The sequence below is a fragment of the Bombus vosnesenskii genome, unplaced genomic scaffold (assembly GCF_011952255.1).
Source record: "Bombus vosnesenskii isolate JDL3184/JDL3185 unplaced genomic scaffold, Bvos_JDL3184-5_v1.1 scf7180000013314, whole genome shotgun sequence".
Classification (NCBI taxonomy): Eukaryota; Metazoa; Arthropoda; class Insecta; order Hymenoptera; family Apidae; genus Bombus; species Bombus vosnesenskii.
The window spans coordinates 76517-96147 of record NW_022882960.1 but is presented as its reverse complement, the minus strand read 5'-3'; the positions used below and the strand labels follow the sequence as shown (position 1 = coordinate 96147).

The 19631-nt window shown below is 43.3% G+C and overlaps 3 protein-coding genes across 14 annotated transcripts in view; 1 reads left to right on the top strand and 2 right to left on the bottom strand.

Moving 5' to 3' along the window:
* Positions 1 to 10795, top strand: part of LOC117235193 (3-phosphoinositide-dependent protein kinase 1) — a 407170-nt gene extending 396375 nt beyond the window's left edge. For 8 of the 9 annotated variants that reach the window (XM_033496999.1, XM_033497000.1, XM_033497005.1 and 5 more), the window contains 3 exons: positions 4783 to 5028; positions 5355 to 6737; positions 6829 to 10795. In XM_033496999.1, coding sequence (XP_033352890.1) covers positions 4783 to 5028; positions 5355 to 6737; positions 6829 to 6939 — 1740 coding nt within the window. In that variant the 3' untranslated portion in view covers positions 6940 to 10795. The remainder of the gene's footprint in view (positions 1 to 4782; positions 5029 to 5354; positions 6738 to 6828) is intronic. The other variant, XM_033497006.1, reaches the window with a different exon arrangement.
* A 92-nt stretch (positions 10796 to 10887) lies between these two features.
* LOC117235196 (aprataxin) lies at positions 10888 to 12445 on the bottom strand. 2 transcript variants are annotated; one of them, XM_033497010.1, is made up of 5 exons: positions 12123 to 12445; positions 11985 to 12055; positions 11636 to 11906; positions 11425 to 11558; positions 10888 to 11366 (listed from the first exon to the last, which is right to left on the bottom strand). In XM_033497010.1, exons 2-5 carry the CDS (start codon positions 12028 to 12030, stop codon positions 11206 to 11208), a joined length of 612 nt encoding a protein of 203 aa, XP_033352901.1. In that variant the 5' UTR covers positions 12031 to 12055; positions 12123 to 12445; the 3' UTR covers positions 10888 to 11205. The 2 variants fall into 2 exon arrangements, with proteins under 2 accessions (XP_033352901.1, XP_033352902.1); XM_033497011.1 differs by having other exon boundaries at positions 11636 to 12055.
* A 143-nt stretch (positions 12446 to 12588) lies between these two features.
* The window catches only part of LOC117235034 (myocardin-related transcription factor B-like), a 38072-nt gene continuing 31029 nt past the window's right edge, over positions 12589 to 19631 (bottom strand). The window contains exons 7-13 of one of the 3 annotated variants that reach the window (XM_033496685.1): positions 18910 to 19050; positions 18407 to 18593; positions 17963 to 18262; positions 17213 to 17823; positions 16830 to 17090; positions 16575 to 16742; positions 12589 to 16495 (exon numbers count right to left, since the gene is read on the bottom strand). In XM_033496685.1, the coding sequence (XP_033352576.1) occupies positions 16142 to 16495; positions 16575 to 16742; positions 16830 to 17090; positions 17213 to 17823; positions 17963 to 18262; positions 18407 to 18593; positions 18910 to 19050 (2022 nt within the window). In that variant the 3' untranslated portion in view covers positions 12589 to 16141. Of the gene's footprint in view, positions 16496 to 16574; positions 17091 to 17212; positions 17824 to 17962; positions 18263 to 18406; positions 18594 to 18909; positions 19051 to 19631 lie in introns of all 3 variants that reach the window. The other 2 variants (XM_033496683.1, XM_033496684.1) reach the window with 2 other exon arrangements.

The following is a 19631-nucleotide window of genomic DNA, read 5'->3' as shown; positions in this document are numbered from 1 at the left end:
CGGAGATTTTTCGATAAGATTTTGGTCACCTCTGAAACGGAAAAGAACAGTGTATGCAGATTTGGTGTGTCGAAAAAGAGGTGATAGAAAGAGGAGGTTAACACACTGCCTCGAAGCATGAATAATTTACGTTCGCTCGAATTTTAAATAAATTTGCCCGAAGCTCTCGGTTCCAAAACAGGCGATGTAATCACGACGCGGTTCGAAAGTTGTTTACGTTCACTGTCGAACGCAACTTTATACGAATTCTCTATAGAAATAGTGCTCTCTCTGTCCGTGTCAGCCAAGGAATAATATTCCCGCTTTAGATAGATTCCCACTTTTGATACTTGGTCGCGATCCAGTGAAAGAATTCAGTGACACGTCTATTTACCAGCTACAAAATATGTATATCGCCGTTCCAAACAGTCGCGAACACGGAAACAATTGCTTTTGTGGCTAAGAACGCAAACGAGCGGTCCATACGAATACTCGTTATATCGGTGGAAATATAAGTCTGGAATTACCTTGACGTTAAAAAAAAAATTTTGATTCGCGATTTATATTCGTATATAAGAAAAAAAAAAACAATTGGAATGTGAAAACAAACGAAAAACAAGGAGAAACTTATATCGGTTCCATTGTATGTATTTTGGCGTGCGTCAAAATACTGCATCGCGCAGATAATAACGCGTATCCGTCGTATTTCGGCAATGGGAATAAATCGTTGGGAATGCTGGAAAGCATCGAAGTGGTGAGAATCGGTCTCGAGATCGAGCCGTTATAGCTTGGTACACGTGAACTCGGTGTGATCGCAAAATTCCACTACACTCGAGCGCGGACGAAGAGAGCGAGAGAGGGATCATTCGTAGTGTTGATCGGGGTTCGCGACCGAAAAAACATGTTTGGATCGACCGCGTGTTTATACGATAGGATGTGAAAGCAAACAATTTTGTGGCAGTGTTGGTCACGACGTAGCTCGATCTTTGTCGATGGTACGCGCTTATCTCTCTACGGTATTCGAACAGAAGAAATAAAAAGCTGGAACGATCGCGCGTTAATGATACGCAGGATGCTTTTCAAATATACGTTATGTCGAATGCTCTTCGAATCGCTACGATGTAACGTCCGTAGACGTCGATACGTGTAAATATTCGCGCGCAAGATTGATTTCCCTCGGTAGCATCCGTGTCGTAATTTCGATTAGCTGTATACGTTGTCCTAGCTCCGGAGCAATTCGACAGACGGTGTTTACGATTTCACGATATCCCTTCGTAAGCTTGTGCAATATGTAGTAACATTTTTTTCGCGTGACACTCGTAAACAATCCCAGAATAGTATATCATGCTCTTCCGCTAAATGAATTTTATAAAGGCAAATCGTTTTCTTTTACGATAAAAGATTCGCTTGCACCTTGTTGCACGCTAACGGCATTGCTTTTGTGAATGTGCTTTTCCTTTATAGGCAGATGTTTTAAAGCAAGATGACAATAACGGTAATACAAAGATTAGAAACGTTATTGTTACATCCTCTGCCTTGCAACAAAGTCGGAATACAATGTTCGAGAACGACTGTTGCTTTTTTGTTCGATGTTGATTTCCTTCTCTATCGAGACAAGTGCTTCGAGCACAAACGCATCTTGAAGCTTTAAGAGCAGTATTCTATGTAGCTGTATTAGCGCTTTAAGATCGAGTGAACTCGTGCGAGTAAACGAAGATCAGGTGCACAGGGAGTCGATACAAAGGACACTCTCTTATAGGGCATTAATTTTCTTGGTTGAGAAATCGAGTTTGCTGGAGAGTTGACGCCGTTTCTCGCGGGACCCTTTTATTAGTCTCGAAGAGGCAGCTCGGGCCGTAGCGTGTTCCAATTTAGTCGCACAGCCCGTGCGCGACACGTTTCTCAGCGTCTGCGAATGCAAAACATCTCATTCACGGGCAAAAGTGCTGGCCGCCTGCGCCAATAGGCGTAGTCCCTTCTGGTAGTCGGCAAAAAGCCCGATGCGACAGGGTGGGGTTACACCGATCATTGCTCTCCATCTCTTTCTGCCACCCCTTGTGCTCGTCTTTCTGGCTTCGTCTAGTCTCTGTACACCAAAGGAAAGGAGAAAAGAGAGGAAAGTGTCGCGTACCATCGGCAGAGGGCAGCACTCGGCAGGCTGCATGAAAAACATAACCTCGTGAACCTAGAGCGAGAGAGGCGGAGAACGGTGTGGAACGTTATAAGGCGCGCGGACAGAGAATGCGCTTGTCCGCGAGAGAAGGAGACGAGACGAGCAAGGCTAAAATTAGAATGTCCGTTGGAATGCTGCTGGGTTGTGTGTACAGGGTGATTCAGCAATCGCGGGAGGATAGAGAGGAGCACACGCGCGAAAGATCGAGAGGGTGAAGAGTTTAACGGACGCTCGCGCCAACTTATTCGTTTTTAGAAGATCGATTACGAATTACAATCGGTTTGGCTTTCATTTTCCGGCGAATTTCCCCGCGATGTAGCTCCGTCGATTCCTTTTTTCGTTTTCTATCACGACGAGGTCATACATCTCGAGCTGTGTGACGCGTTCTCTGCATTCTCTTTTCAAACGGAAACAGACCGCGTCCTCGAGGTCCGTTTCAGACAAGGCAGGGACGTGACGCAAAAGTGTCGCAGGGTCATCGACGAATCGAAATATCACGTCGTCGCGAAAAAGGTCCAACGAGATTGAGCGTGCGCTCGCACATACATTTATCTTACGCGAGAGCGGTTTATTTTAAACGAGGCGCGCTCTCTCTGATATTCTCAAACGGTATATATCTATATGATCTAAGCAAATTGCGAGGTCGTCTAGTGGAAGTTAGTCGGTATATCGATTATCCGAATCCCCTCTGCTCGAGACTTCTCTCCTTGATATCTAGCGATCGACGCTGCTCTCTATCCTGCGGTATCGGTCGGTGGTTATCCCCTTTGCTCGGTGTACAGAGAGAGAGAGTAGAAGGCAGAAAGAGAGAGTATGAGAAGTAGACGAGAGTCAGGGGACCAAGGAATAGATAAGCAAATAAATAAACTAGCGGGGCGAAGCGAAAGCCAGCCAAGCAGAGGGAGTAGGGCCGCTGGGTGGCTCTCGGGCAAATGCTCGACGAGGTCGACGTCCTGACACGGATGGTTGACGCCATGGGGCCCGCCTCGTAACCGGCCTGGAAAGAAGAACGAGGAAAGGTAGATAAAGAGGATGAAAGAAAGGGCCTTGCCGACTTGCGTTTTCATCGTCTAAATATAAATTCCTCCTTCTCTCGTTTACGATCTCTTCCTCTGGTTCACCCTCCCTTCCCGGAGCCGTCCACGCTACGGCCGCTGCAAATTCCTTGATTAATTCGTCGAAACCTTTCATGGTTAGGTTTATTAACAACACCGTAATCCGAGAACCGCGCTCGGAGATTGTTTACCATTCGTAGCGAAACTTACGAGGAATTTAATAGTCGGTTGGTTCTTCGAGTTTACGCGCATCGAACGTGGTACGTCGCGGGTCTTCCGTTATGTAGTTGCCTCCTTATTCGTGCGAAATGATCGATGAAGATCTCTGAAAAATGAGAACGGGAATTTATCGTATCTGCGATGCATTGTGTCACGACCTCGCTTTGTTGGCACCATCTTCTCTCCCTCTGCATCTTCGATCGCTCATTTTTGGCAATGGCATCTCGTTAAGACGTCGATATTTACCCGCACCGTTAGCAAAAGCTTTCTCGCAACGCGGATTTCCTGTGTCTTCTGCTTGGCGGAAAGCTTGTTTGGGGAGTCAACGGGCGTGCAGATTTGGGAAACGGTCAAAGACCGTTCTGCTGGAGCGGGAAGACGCAGAAAGAGAGGGGGGAAGGTCAGAGAAGAAAAGAGAGCATTTCGACGGAGGATCATCCGGATTCTCTTGTTCGAGGATGAGAACTAGTTCCTTTCTTTTGTGGCGGCTACGGTATAACGCGAGATCCGTCTTTGGACGGAAGTACACAATGGTGATGGGAGGAAGGAAGCGGCAAGCGAAAGGGGCGCGATCGTCTTTCGGACCGGAAATGAAGCGATCACCGCTTAAAAATCACGTTCGTGTGCGTGAGCAGCAGAATCTTTTTTTCTCTTTCTCGTCGTCCCATCTTTTTCTAGTCTTGTTCAATTTTCCCACTGCAAGAGCCGTTTAAATCGCGTTCGACGATACTTTGACTTGTTACACGCTCGTAAATAAAGGGAAATATGTTACATTCGTGTCCGTAAGCCGATTATGCCGTAGATTCGTTAGAAAGTCGTCTGCCATTGCACAATCTTTGCTCGAATCACTCGAGTCACACGTAGCCTTGATCTTTCAACGTGCCTCGGATACGAACTACAATGCGTGACATTTTGGACGCTTTCGTTTGGCACGGGATCGTCAGGTGGTAGGACTTTTAAACGAGCCCGTCAGCCTGACCTGCGCGACATAGCCACGTGTCCGTAATGCTGATGTCAGTTCCGGCACCTGATTTCCTGGTACCGGCTGATCCATTGGCCTATGAGAGCAGAATTAACTGTTCGGACAAGAATTCGTGCCTCTACGTCTTACTATCACTCTATCATCGAATTCTTTTTGTATTTTACGGAAAGTGTTGCCTCGATTGGTAACCGTTACTGATCACGTTACACACCTGTCAAAAAACCTATGTAATTGCAAATATTTGACGTACATAAGACACTTTTTAAGGACGAAGTTGCTGCCACTATCTGTTTCAAACGTTGGACATATCACTAAATCGTAGGATGCCAAAAAGCGAACTCTAAGTAATCAAGTCGTTGACGTTTTTGTTGCAGCGTGTGGCGAACCAGGCGCTTACCGTTTCGCCACAGCCGGCAGTAACGGTGGAGGGGCCGGTGTCCAAAATGTCTCCACCAACGAACGACGTGACCAATGGCGTGGTAGCGCCACCCAACACCTTGGCGCCCCGGGTTTCGCCGACCACGAACCCGGCCCTTACCACCATCAACCCGCCAACGCACAAGCGGACTCCCAAGGACTTCATCTTTGGCAAGGCGATCGGCGAAGGAAGCTTCTCCACCGTAAGTGTATTATCTCGTTAACTCGATTAAATCATTAAAAAGCTCCGAATTACACTGAGAAGAGAGCAGAAAAGGGGGCAAGAAAAAAGTGTCGCCGGTCTCGGACCCTCTCGATGTGATTCCTCTCAAACTTTCCCCTTGTTACGAAGAAAGTTTCTCTCGTATGGCGCGTCAGTAGTAGCAGTTGTCCCCGAAAGTTTTTCTGTTTCGCAACCCAACAACTCCTCTCCCTATTTTTACTCCCCATTTTTACTCTCCCCATTATGTTTAGTCGCGTACGCTACGAATATCGATCTAATCAGTACGTTGTTTCGATTGTTCCGTAGGTTTACCTCGCCAAAGATATCCATACTGGGAAGGAGTACGCGATAAAAGTGTGTGATAAGCGTCACATCATCAAGGAGAAGAAAACGGAGTACGTGAAGCGGGAGAAGGAGGTGCTAAACATGCTCGCGGGCGCGAAACACTCGTTCGTGCGCCTGTTTTGCACCTTCCAAGACGTCGAAAGACTCTATTTCGTTCTATCGTACGCGAAAAACGGTGAGCTCCTGCCGTATATCAACAAGGTGGGCTCGTTCGACATCGAGTGTACCAAGTTCTACTCGGCGGAGATCCTTCGCGCTCTCGAGTACCTTCACGGGCTCGGCATCATCCATCGCGATCTCAAGCCGGAGAATATATTGTTGGACGAGAAGATGCACGTGCTCATCACCGACTTTGGTAGCGCGAAGATTCTCAAGGACCCGGAGACAGTGGTAACGCACCCCGCAACGGACGATTCGCAGCAGCAGCAACAGCAGCAGCAGCAACAACCGTACCGAAGAGAACGCAGGGGTTCGTTCGTTGGTACCGCCCAATACGTATCTCCGGAGCTCTTAACCGACAAGACGAGCAGAGCCTCCGATCTCTGGGCCCTCGGCTGTATAATCTACCAGATGGTCGCTGGTCTGCCACCGTTCCGCTCTAGGAGCGAGTACATGATATTCCAAAAGATCCTGAAACTCGAGTACGAAATCCCTGACGGATTCTGCGAGCTGGCGAGATCCCTCGTCAGTCAGCTGTTGGTGCTCGAGCCATCGCAGAGATTGGGTGCCCAGGACGAACATGGTGCCGGATATCCCAGCATCAGGGCGCATCCGTTCTTCGAGGGTGTCGACTTTGAAACCCTCCACGAGCAGACACCACCGCCGATCTATCCCTACCTACCCGGTACCTCTGAGAACGAGGAGCTTAGGTCGCAGTACAGGGTTCCCGATCATCTGGAACCCGGCCTCGACGACAAACAGCTCACGAGGCTTCTTGGTCTGGGCATTGGCGAAGACGATGACGACGACGACGATGAAGATACCACCACTGAGCGCGAGAAACCCGCGCAACCCAGTACGGTCGTCGAGAAACCGAGAAGAACGAGGACCACTGCTGACGGTAGTAACATCGCCGATCTAACGCCGGAGGAGATCAGAAACCGGCTAGAGAAGCAACGTGCCTCGAACCAGTGGGACTGCTTCGTCGAGGGCAACCTGATACTGAAGCAGGGCTTCGTCAACAAGAGGAAAGGTCTCTTTGCTAGACGAAGGATGCTCCTGCTCACTACCGGACCACACCTATATTACGTCGATTCTGTAAACATGGTGCTGAAGGGCGAGATACCCTGGAGTCCGGAACTTAGGGTCGAGCCGAAGAGCTTCAAAATCTTCTTCGTCCACACGGTAGGTTTCTCTCTCGTGGTCGCGCTTCTCTCTTTGTAACTGACATTTTCGTTACGACGTTTCTATAATTCGCTGTCGTTACCTGTTACAGCCAAACAGAACGTACTATCTCGAAGATCCCGAAGGATTCGCATTGGAGTGGTGTAGAGCGATCGAGAATATGCGAGTCCATTACTACGGCCTGCAGGAGTCCACCGCTTAAACAAAAGACTGATGAACATAGATCGTTTCGGATGGAACAGAGCAAATGAACGTTTCACCGATTACGGTAATAACAATGTCCGCGAGGTGCGATCATCGATGTATTATTAATTTGTTTATGGCCAGAGGGGGCGTTTATTTAGATCGTTTGTTAGCGTGTAACTTGGCATTAGGAGAGGTACATTCTAGAATAGGTTAGCGTTTTTCTAACGCGTTCAAAGCACTGTGTACAGATTAGGAAAATTTTCTAGATAAAAATACAAAATGTTTAGATAATAGTAGACTTCTGTTGAAATACAGAGGAATGAAGAGATATACAAAAGGCACAAAAAGTGTTATCGAAATCGTGCGATTGCCGGTTTTTTCACTAGTTACGTTTTGTTATTTATTATCGAACTCGCGGAACCTTGAAAAAGCTGCACGACGTTCCTCGCACGTGAACACACAAGGAATAGCGAAATTTTTAGCCAAGGTTTTAGCTGTGTGTATTCACAATGTTAAGCGCTGCCTGTGACATAACGTTCGTGATCGAGGTCGCCTGGCTGCCCACTACTTTCATTACGGGGAAAGGAAAATAAAGTCGTTCATCCGCGCGAATTTTGTTATTTATAATTCGTGACACGTAATCGGGACATCACAATCAAAATTTTATCGTGTTAAATCGACGCTTCGTAACTCTTTTGGGAGTAGAAACGAGAAACGGTAGTACCTGGTTGACGAAGAAAGGAACAAAAAGAGTTATACTAACTAACGTTAGACCAACGTAAACGGAAGCCAGGCGTATGTCGATTACTCGCGTTTAAAGCAGTGGCAGTATGTAGCAATTTTGTTCCAAATATAGCCAAAATTACATAGAAAAATACAGACGAGTTCTTTTAGAAGTTAAAACGACGGCGGAGTGACAATGTGTGATTCGTATGATAGTTTTGTGTTCGCTGTCGATTTTACGAATCTAGGACATCAATTTATATAGTCGAAGTTAACCAAAAAAAGATAAAAAAATGCAGTGGGGGACAACATTGCCGCTTTGCAGCTTTAATAAATAGTTTACGTTGCCTGAAAGGGATTTGCGGAATGTTGCGCGTTATTCCGTTGGATCCCTTGCTCTCTTCATATTACAGTATTCTTCTCGTTGTTCGTTACCCCTTTCCCTCCTCGGTACGTTGTAAATATTAGCGCGATGTCAGGAAGAGCAGGCTTCGTAAAGCATATACTAATTCTATACATAGTTCTATATATTTGTAAGTACAAAAATCGTTGTCCAACCACGGCGTTTTTACGTTCGTTTCTTAGTCCGATTTTCTTCGTCTCCGATCTGGCCCTCGCGGACGCGATCGAACAATGTGTATAGCCGGGAACTAGAAAAACATTGTTTAGCTCTTAATTGGAAGTAATGTTTAGTAGTTTAAAAGAAAAAGATGCAAGAAGAGAAGAAGATTAGCGTTTGTTGTACAAAGAGAAGCGGTGGAGATGGGAAGAGTGTTCTTTTTATTCTTTTCCCGTGAAAGACTTGGCACTTGAACACTATAAATTAAGTAGTTAGGAAATAGAATCCTTTAAAAAGAGTAGCTTTAAGAGAAGTAGTATCCCGTTTAGATTTGCGAGAATCACACACACAAACACATACACTACTACACTCGTTGCGTTCAAGCTATCGTCGTTGTCGTTCTTACTACTATTCTAAGTTTCTAATATTTAGTAACATAGTTAACAATATTAATTAATTATTTCATCGTATTACCAACGTATAAGTATTTTTCTCCCCTCGTAACTGTCGACGTATTTAATTGAACGATTTTGTTTTTTCATTTTTTTTTCTCACGCGCGATCTTTTCTTAATTTATTATTCGCCGTAATTGTCCTACGTTTATTTATTTTTTATAGTTTACGTTTCCGCGTTAGTAAGGATCACACGCTTCGTTTACGTGTAGGCGTTCACATACAGACTTAGTACTAGTACCGCTACTACCACTGCGACTATTATTATTAGTGCTATTACTACTATTACTATTACTATACCTATTACTATCCCTATCATAGCGTCGTTGTTGCATACGTAGATACACGCATACGAATGCGTGCTCGTCGCGTGTATATACGCATGCACGTGCTTATAATACGTTCTGTAACTTATATTATTACTCTCTATCCTCTTTAGGCGTAATTTTAGGTATTTTGTAAATAATACTGCCACGTTTATCGCGTCGACTTGCCGAAATGCTATTCCTCGACTTTGTGGCGCTATCGAGTCATGGCCGGACTGTGTACGATACAGCTGTATATTATCTATACATAAATATTCTATATATACATATATAATTATATATATAAAAAGGTATATATATATACACACATAGACGCGTAAAATTATATAAAATATTTATGAATTGTGAATAGTAGTTAGGAAAATCGTGTATAAACGTTCGTTTGTAGATTTTAGGCCGAATACGCGCTTAGGTTTAATACTTTGTTGACGTTACCTTTGCCACGACTTGATTGCGCCGTTTCATTACACGTTGTACTATAAACGCATGATAATCCCCACGTTCTCCTCGCGATATTTAGGGAGACTTAAACAGGGTATTCGGAGAAGTATTCGATGGAGGGTGGTTCGGTCGTCGTGCCTGCGACGCCGCGTGAGTACGCTCGAAAAAATGGTGATTCGTTTATGGATCAACATTGTCCTCGTGCCCAGTGGCTTTTCAAAATGACCGCTTTTGGCTTGCCACGTACGGTGCTTGCGGGTTAAAACGGGGCGCATAGGCTCGACGATCGTCCACCCTCGTCGTTTCTTTCTCTTCAACTAGTGAGAATCGATCGCGAGGAGGAGGTATTCGATGATTGTTGCCGCTGACACCCCCGCCCCCTCCCCGTCCTAATCCTTATACTCTTCGTGCTCCGCAGAATAGCGTTTCGGTAGCGTTAGGTAAAATGAAGCACCAACACACGCAGTCTTTCTGTCAAAACGAAGCACGTGTCGAGGACATTCTCAAAATTTAAAAAGCATGCGAAATGTTGCTTTAACAAAGACGACGCGGCGACGCTGTTTCACGGCCGAGTCCGATATTATAGTTCCTCGTTGCCTCGACCAGCTGCTTCCTTTCCGAAGAAAGAATGCGTTCACTACCCTGTCATCAACCCGGAGAATCGTTTTAATCATGGGTCGTTGATACGGAGTGCGACACCGGCGTTTCCATTGTTGTAAACTTTGTAGGTTCTACGTTTTATGTAGACGTTGCAAACTTTCTGATGGAAATGCGTAAATTTTTCCTAAGCGCTGGCTCCTGTCGAGGGGAAGGATGGTCGCTTATTAAATAGTTTTCCGTCGGTTTTGGAGACTGGTCTTGAGATTCCTAACCCCAAAGGGCGACGCTTACCTCCTTTTTTATTATAGTTCACTTGCTCTAACTGAACTTAAAGAAAATTTCTAGTGTATTTGTTGAGTGTCATTCGACGCAAAAGATCTAGCTAATTTAATTTATACGCTCGCGAGAGGGAAGAACGAATACTTAAAAAGATCAAGCAAGAATATGTGTATGTAAGAAAAGAAAACATTCGAATACACTAATGTAAACTACGCAAGCAATAACAACAAGGCCTTGCGATTATTCAAATGCCTACCGTTTCGGCGTAACAAGGACGGTTCAACTATTAATTGCAGTATTATTAAATGTATGCAGACTAAAGTACACTTACACGCGTACACCTACACATCGGTTTACTTATACACATTAAATACTTCACATTGGATAAGAAGACTCTGTAAATAGTTAGTATGTAATTGATATTATAGGTGATACAACCTATTAATATTAACATCAAATTTATTTATAGTAAATTTTCCGAAATATCGCATATCTATGTGTTATTTAATTACCAATAACCTTTCCTATCCTGTTTGAAAATTACCGTTTTATTCCTATATATTAAGTTAAAAGGAATCAATAAATTCTTGGTAAGTATATACAGAGTGTATATTTACACTACAATTATTGTACATTATAAACTAATTACAAGATACTTAACATCATATGGCACTCTAAAAATGTCTTGATGACATTGGAACGTAAGTATTTAATTCCATTAACATTAATCCATATTGCATAAGAATACATTTATTAATGAATTTTCCTGTAACTTAAGGAATTACCATATAAAAAGCACATCTAGTCATTTGAATAATTGATTATTTTCTTTGAAGTATTTTGCGTGCTACAGTAGTGATGGTTATTTGCGCAAAAACAGGTATAGGAAGAGATTTTTCTGATTAATTTGACAAATGCGCCAACAAATGCTTTTTTAAATCCGGCATATTCTTTGAAATGGTTGGGCATTTGTGACACTTTAGCGGAGTATTCAAGTGTTGCGCGCTCTCCTCCGATTTCAATTTTTTCAGTTCACCTTTCTCGCGTAACTGGTGGCAAATGTCTGCAATTTATAAAAAATGAGGTCTGTTCTTTTATTAAACAGACACAGATATATTTACCTGCTGAATGTAAGAAGAAGGGAGTTGTAAAAGAATTCCAATGATACTTGGTCTTTAGACAAGGACTATTAAAATCTGTACTTATTACGTGTAAATGTAATCTGTGCATGCTTGGTACAGCATGGTATCCAATACTGCATCAAATAATATGTTTACGTGGTATTAGAGCGACTTAATTTTGGTGTGGGATAAAAACAATATCTATACATACAGGAACTCAGACTCTTTATGTTCTTGAGTTAAATCTTCAGCAACGCTATGCATGTGGAACAATAAATCTTCATTTTCTTTTTTTATGTGCCACAGAGATGGAATGTCTGCTTTTGGTATAACTAAATAGTGATATTGGGCTTTTGGATATTTATCTTTGATGACAACAACTTTATCATTTTCCTTTACTTTATACTGAGGATCTTCCATAGAAACAAGCAAACCTGTTGCCCAATCACGCCTCTTTGGAGCTATTACATCGGTCGATGTAACTTTTAGGGTCCGTTTCATTATTATTTCTTGATTTTTACCTTTTGCAGACCGTAATTTCTACCAAAACATATACTCACACAGTGAAACAAATTTTCGGCACTTTGTCCATGTTATAAATAGCATAATGCAATAATATAGTAATAAAGTACTAAAAATAAGAAAGAATTCCAAATTAATTTAATATTATTTTAATCATATCGTAATTTTATACTTACCGGGGTAATGCAACGAATAAGATTAACTGCTGGTAAATAGTACTTCAATTTCTATGAATTTTATACTAAAACAAATTAGCGTATAAATATCTCAGAGGTTATGTTTGTGATGTGATATGTGCTATAAGGTACGAAAAGTAGATAATTATAGAGAGATTGCTTGCATTCTGTTTGGAAAGACGTAGTGTGTACGTAATTAGCACTAAGCATGTTTATCAATTCTCATTTCCTTTGTATTTAATTAATCTTGTCCACTTCCGATCTTTCTGAATACGGAACAGCGTCAACTGAATTTGACATTTATCTACACTCCGTTATTCCGAATCATATAATACGCATGCGCAAGCGTTCAAGTTCTTAGCGGCTTTGAATTTTGAATTTCTAAAAAGATTTAAATGTGTGCATTTTTAAAAGTAAAAGAATTTCCTAAGTAAATAGAGACGGGAAAAGAATAAACAGCCTATAATAACTTTAAATTTATTTATTTACTCAAATGGAAGGCAATCGATAAATTTGCAACAAATAAAAATAAATAACACTCTCTCTAGCAATAATTACGTGATCGTTACTTAAACGTACATTACAATAAATTCATAGATACTTAACAAAACTTATACCTTTTTCTTTTTCGCATGCTCATACAAAATATGTTCGTGTGATTGTATGTAGGTGTGTGTCCGCGCGTACGCATGCTCATGTTCGTATTACATTATCTTTTGTTACTTTCAGTACAACCGCACGTAGCATGTTATAAGTATATTTCACAAAAACTCTATATACAGACGAGTCTCGTCCCGTAGAATTTCATCTAATCGCTTATTTTTTTGTTGTTGTTCATATATTCATCCGACAATATTCTCATACGCTCGATTATACAAACAAAGACACTTTCACGCGTTTCACGACAGACTATCAGATTCGCACAGCCTGACAAATCAATCAATCAATCATCGATAGATTTCATGATTCATGATTCGAAGAAAATGAAATAATTACAGGATTACAATGCTAAGCAACGATATTTGCTGCAATACGTTAAAAAAAAGAAACAAAAACGATGAGGGATCGTACGCTATATGTTGGTCGATGGCGCTGGTCGTCCGCTTGCTTGTGATCACTTAAGTGCGATTAAATATCGCAATTGTTTTATCCTAAACATATTTGTACAAGCAAGCCCGTTTCATAGATGACAAGTCAGCATACTCATGACTCTAATTTACGTATGATACAATATTTTACAACACGATACAAACTTTTATTGTCATGGCAACGGGTGGTACAATTGTAATGACGAAGCGATACGCGGTGGCAAGGGGATTTTTGGCACGATTTTCTACCCCGATCACGCACCATGTTCTCTTCTGTATTTTCGTGGAAACATTCCTCTTTTCCATATTTTCCCGCGCTATGGAGCTTAAATGCAAAATTAGTAGTGTAGTTACAAAGCGATTTTTAATATTCAATCGAATAAATGGGACCAGGTTCGATTTAAATGCACGGATTCTGAATTGATTATGACCGTAAACACGAGAGGGCACTGTAAATTGAATGAGTTATGGCGCGCGAAAGGTGTTGCGCTCGAGTTTTACTCCGAATATACTTGTTTTATTCACCCGCTTGTATTTGTAATTACATTCGATCGTCAATTTCGTTAAGACATTTAAGTATTTACGATCCGGGTCGTTTATATTGATTGAGAAACACGTTAAGTGAGAATTAGTGCTTTGCAAAGGAACTACCGTAAAATGAGGGTGCATCGCGACTGATTGCTTCATTGTTTCTACGAGGAGCATGGTGTCTCGGGGCTGATACGATGTTTCTCTATTGCATGTGAAGAACGTTTGGAATGTTGCTTTTTGCTGCTTCTTTGTGCGATATGGGGTGAACGATGATGGTATGTATTTGCTTGCCAAAGTGCCACTTTCTATCGTGAAAATAAGGGACTACGCCTAATCGAATCAACAAAGCACTCTTCGTCTTTAGTATTTGAATTTACACATCGTAAAAAAATTAAGATACTTTTTTACTTTAACAAAAGTATCCTGAATTACAGAAATTTTATTGCACCGTACTGTAAAAGATTGCTTTGTGATTCAATCGCGGCCACTCGAGGACAACTGATAGCTTTAAGTGGGGTTTCAATTAGCACCATCGCTGATCTCATACGCTGATACCGTCTCGACGCACTCACATACATTTTCACGTATTAATCACGCTAGGTAACACTGTACGCATTCAACACTTTCGCTCCTTATTACCGATTTAGGCAGTGCGATCCTTTATCGTTACATCGGCGTACGAAGCCACTTGGTTCTGCAAAGAACGTCTCAGAGAAATGGAAGGCGCGTGGCTTCTTCCCTGGTGCTTTCTATTTTGCGTACATTTAGTAGAATACAACATGAAACACATACGATACAAACATAACCTATACAGCAATATCTTGGCACAGTCCAATTTAAATAAACATAGCTGCATTTATCGTTTCGAATTGGGTACAATGCGACGTATAAAGTTAGGTTAGAAGCTTCGATCGGCCAATCAAAATTCTGAGACGAATCCTTCTTAACTCTTGCACAAATTTATGAACAAAAGCGTGGCTCGTGGTACGCGTAGCTTCGATCTCTTGCTCATTTGGAAACATGGAATGTCACAAAAACAACAAAAAAGATTCGTAAAGGGAAACGAAGAAACAGGAGAACCGCACGATACCCTTACATCGGTATACCTTTTGTTTGCACCCATTCTGAAAATTTCTATGCGATTATTGATTATAATATGTATGTGTAATCTCTAACATCACATGCTCTGCCTTAGAAAAATTATATATAGCTGTGCGGGAAAGCCGTCGATCTTGCTTCTTCTGGTTTTCCTTTTCTTCTTCTTTCATTTTTTTTTTTTTTTTTTTAAATTACATTTTCCTTTTTGTCTTACCGAACGTACCTGTGTTTTCGAACTCAGCGTACACTATATTTTACATATATGCATATATATATGTATATCTATGCGTATATACATATATACGTACATACAATTGTTTTACAACCGTTACAATATACTTATTTTCATAAATAAGTATTTCGATTATACCATTAAAATTGAATAAGGTTCTGTTTCGGAGGGATGTAGTTCGAAGGAAATGAGGTTGGAAGGGAGAAGCATACGAGAAAAACATATACGCCGCTTTCCCGTTTTCCTGTTTAACACACATGCTATTCGCAGTTATTAAAACTCAAGCAACACACGACTGTAGACTGGATAGTAAAAACTAGCTAAAACGTTCGTAAGGAGATTCTTTGGAGAATTTTGAAGATATCGTCGTTGTCGTCTTATCTCCGATCGCAGGATGCATTCGCCATTACGAACTCATCTTCGCTTGCTACATTCGTCCTGCTCGGACGATCATTCGAATCTCAAATGATTACAGAAAAAAAATCCACGCGATAATGCGCGACCGATCCGATGAAACGAAAGAACGACGGTACTATGCATTGGTTCTTATACTGACCGAGGAAGACCAAAGTATTCGTGCACTGATGACAATTATCTTCTATTATAAAACCCCTTAGAAACGATTGCTTCGCGGTCTTGTTCTCACCCTTGCGTTTTCACGCTACGATCCTCTCGCAATTATGCACCTTTCTTTTTTTCACGTGTTTAAATTACTCACCTAGAATTGCGGTTTCATGAAAATTATATAGCTAGTTATTCCTAGTTCAGTTTTCGTAAGAAAGTTCTTCGCTCGATATCGAGAAGCGTAAGTTGTACGCGTAAGTACAATAGTTTGAATGTCCACGGGAAGTTGCACAGCGCCGAACTCGCTAGAAAACAGTATCAGAGGCAAGCAACTGCAAAACGATTCATAAAAATGCACCAAAAGTAGTCACAGATTAATCACAACAAGTGTAGCACTTGGCTTTGCCAGGTTGTTAAGTTGTTTCTGTGCCTCGCTGGATCTTTTCGTTTTCCCGTTGATACGTGGATTAAGTACACAAGGCCGAGCTCCGAGGAAAAATCTCGGGCTAGGTTGCGAAGTCGACTTTGTCCCAAGTTAGTGACAGATCGGAAGACATCTTGAAATCGGAGTCCTCCATGTTGAAGAGATCAAACGGGTCTTGACTACTAGCTAGCAACGGGTCGTAAATGTCTGTACCACTCGACAAACTTGTCGGTGGGGCTGGCTGATGATTCGACACCGTGGAAGCAGTCGGAGGAGACTGAGGCATCAGAGAATCCAGCCAGTCTGGATCGTCCATGTCCATGGGCATGTCGCCGATGTCCATCAACTCTTGGGGTGCTTCCATTTTTACTCCTAAGTCGCAATCCAATTGACTGAAATCCATCGTGTCTAGAGTTTCGAGGTCCAACTCGAGTTCCTGAAACGAAAAATCGATACGATATATTTTCCATTGACTTCGAAAACGAAGAAAAGCCTCGCTTTGTAATCGAATATACCTTGAGGTCTAAATTTGCGTTATCCGAAGAAGTTACTTCTTGAGGAGGCTGAGGATCAGGCGATGCTTGCTGGGTGGACTGCGGGCTGAGCAGCATAGCGGCGTCCAGGTCACTCTCCGAGGTTAGCAGGTCTGTGTTGAACGACGAGATCTCTTCCTGCTGCTGTAACTGTTGTAACGCGGTTGGCAGCTGGATAGAGAAGGTTGCCAAAGGCAAAGGAGGCGGTGGCGGTGGCGCCGGCGCCGGTGAACTCACGCAATCACTCTGGGAAACCTCCATGGCAATCGGACTGATCGGACTGATTGGACTAGCAGCGGTGAAAACCAACGAATGAGTCTGACTGTCCGCTGGTGCCGTGAACACCAAATTTTGTTGGAGCTGTCTGTTCGGTGTCGTTGGTGTGGCTGGGTCCTGCGCGGCGCTCGGTGGTAATTCGCCATTTTTGATCAGGATCTCCAACACATCGTCCACGACTTGACTCTTGATGTGACTCTTTTGAACCGGTTCAATTTTAACCTGAGTGGAATAGAATTGTGGAATAGAATCGATGAAGTTCTATTTGAACACGAATATAGTCTTTTCTCTTCCTTTTCTTTCTACTACAAATCAAATATATCAAAGCAAGCAGACGTCTTTACCTTTAAAAGTTTTGCGGCTTCGTCGTACTGAGGAGGCGGTGGTTTTCCATCTTCGGCAGTAACAGTTTGTTGTTGCTGTTGCTGAGCCTGCGCCTGCGCCATCAAAGCGCTCAGCAGCGAGCCATTTAGTTTCGTAGGCTTGGGCAGGTTGAAAACTATCGCTGCGGGTATTTGCACAGTGGCACTGTTCTTGTTCTGATTCTTTTTATTATTAATCGCAGTCAGAGTCGAAGAGTCCAGAATGGCAGCAGTATTATTTGGCTGCGCCTGCAAGAACGCAGCGAGGCTGGCTTTTGCGTTCAATTGCTGGAACGTAGCGTGCTGCTGTTGCGTCTGCTGCTGAGACTGTTGTTGATTCTGCTGTTGTTGTTGCTGTTGCTGCTGCTGCTGTTGCTGCTGTAGGTGCTGCAACTGCTGCAAATGTAACGCCAGTTGCTGTTGCTGCATCTTGTTCTGGATGTGTTGCTGCAACACCAGCTTCTCAGCGTGAACCGTAGACGGTTGAGTTTGACGGATTTGCTGAAGTTGCTGTTGAGACTTGTATAATTCACGTTGCAACTCTTCTATCCGTTTCCTTTGCTCTTTGATTATGTCGTCTCCTGAAACACGGGCTACATCGTGAAAACACGGACGTGTGTTGCGTTCCGAAAAATTTATTTTTCGAAAGTTTTATCGTTCATTTAAGTGTACATCGTATTTTCTACTTTATATCTGGAGGAAATATACGTAATAAAGAACGCGCTGAAATACCTGGGGGACTCGACGGATCGTCGTGTTCGCTACCATGCGGTGAATCCGTGCGAGGACTGTTAGGTTCGTCCTTGACGGCTGAGCCAGGACTTTTGGCATGGGAGCTCGACTCGTCGGATGTGACTGGCCCCGGGGTGTCCATCAATATGTGGCCCATGTGCGTCACGTGCGGTCCATTTGAGCTAGACGTCGAGTTACCGCTAGACGATTCCGTGAACGGCTTTAATCTCTCGATCAGCTGTGGCTTCGAGCCAGATACCGGCAAGTTTCGACGTTTCAACTCTACTTTGAGATCACTTACTGAAAGGGTTACATTTATTTCGGTCAACCAATCACTGACACTGTGCTTTGTTATTTATTTTTTCATGAGTACAGTTTATTCTCAGCGATATAATTAACCAGTTTCTTTTGCTATCCGTCCCGAACCGAGCTTAGGACACTTACCTTTCATGTCCTCCAGCTTGCCCAAAGGCCTTAAGGGCGGTTGTTCCGAGGGGTTGTTCGAGGAATTCGAAGGTGCAGGACTCGGCGCGTTCACGCTGCTTCCGCTGATGCTTCCAGCGTCGCTGGCACCGCTGCTGTTCAAAGACAGTGGCGGCTTTTGCGCTGCCGGTAGAATGATCTGAGGGTACTAAACAACAGAACAACCGAATTATGTAACGTCCGAGTGAACCGCGAGCTTCGGATCCGGGTACACGATAATTACATAAAACGAACGTTCGAATTGAGTAACCCCGCCGTCTCGTAACTTGAGCCCAATTTTCGATTATAAATTTAGACGTAATAACGTAATTGCCATGCAAATTGTCGGGGTGAAAGTACGGCGTTAACGAGACATATCCGGCTGGATTCGCCCGTTCGCTCGCCTGTTGCTAACAGACGAAGAAAGTGGACGCTTTATAATATTTCTATTTGGTCGGTGATCGCTTTCGTCGAGGTAAGCGTACCTTATGCTGCCATTCGAGCTGCCACTGGAGAAATAGCTGTTGCTGCTGAAGGAGTAGCTCGTAGCTGGTCTCGCCAGGCGGTGCCGACCCGAGGCCGGAAGTTGTAGACGACACTGAGGTCTTTTGAGCGTTTGGCGGGCCCTGGGAACAATCACCGTTCAATGTCAGTCGATATTAATGACCACCGACGAATTAAAAGGGGCTCGGTATCCTCCACTCCTAGATCATCTCTAATTGCTTAATCGCAAAATCATCGTTCCACTCTACAAACATCCGTATACTCCTCTTCATGGCACAAAACAGATAACAGAAGTTGCCAGTCGCGATTCTTTTTCCACGTCTTAATCGTCTTTGTCTTTAAAAGTCTTCGTCGAAAATTCTTACATAGTATTCGTCGCGGGAACGCGTGAACGAAAAGGCTAACGCAAAAATCAAGTTAGCGGTCCAAGGAGGATCAGCAACGTGGGAGAAGCCAAGGCGCGAGTGATAAATGATACATCAAGATGTTTTCTGCGCCCTCATTTGCACGCCCATTCCCGGTTCGCTTTCACACCGACCACGCCATATCCCGAATGTTTCAGGAGCGTGGCCTGGGCCTTTGGCACCTATCGCGAACTCGGCTGGACCCTGGATCCCTCTTTCTCTCTCTCCCAGCTCCAAACTGCCTGGACCCCCTTGGAACCGCTTCTTCACCGCTCCCTGGCTTCCTCGCTCTTAGGTGC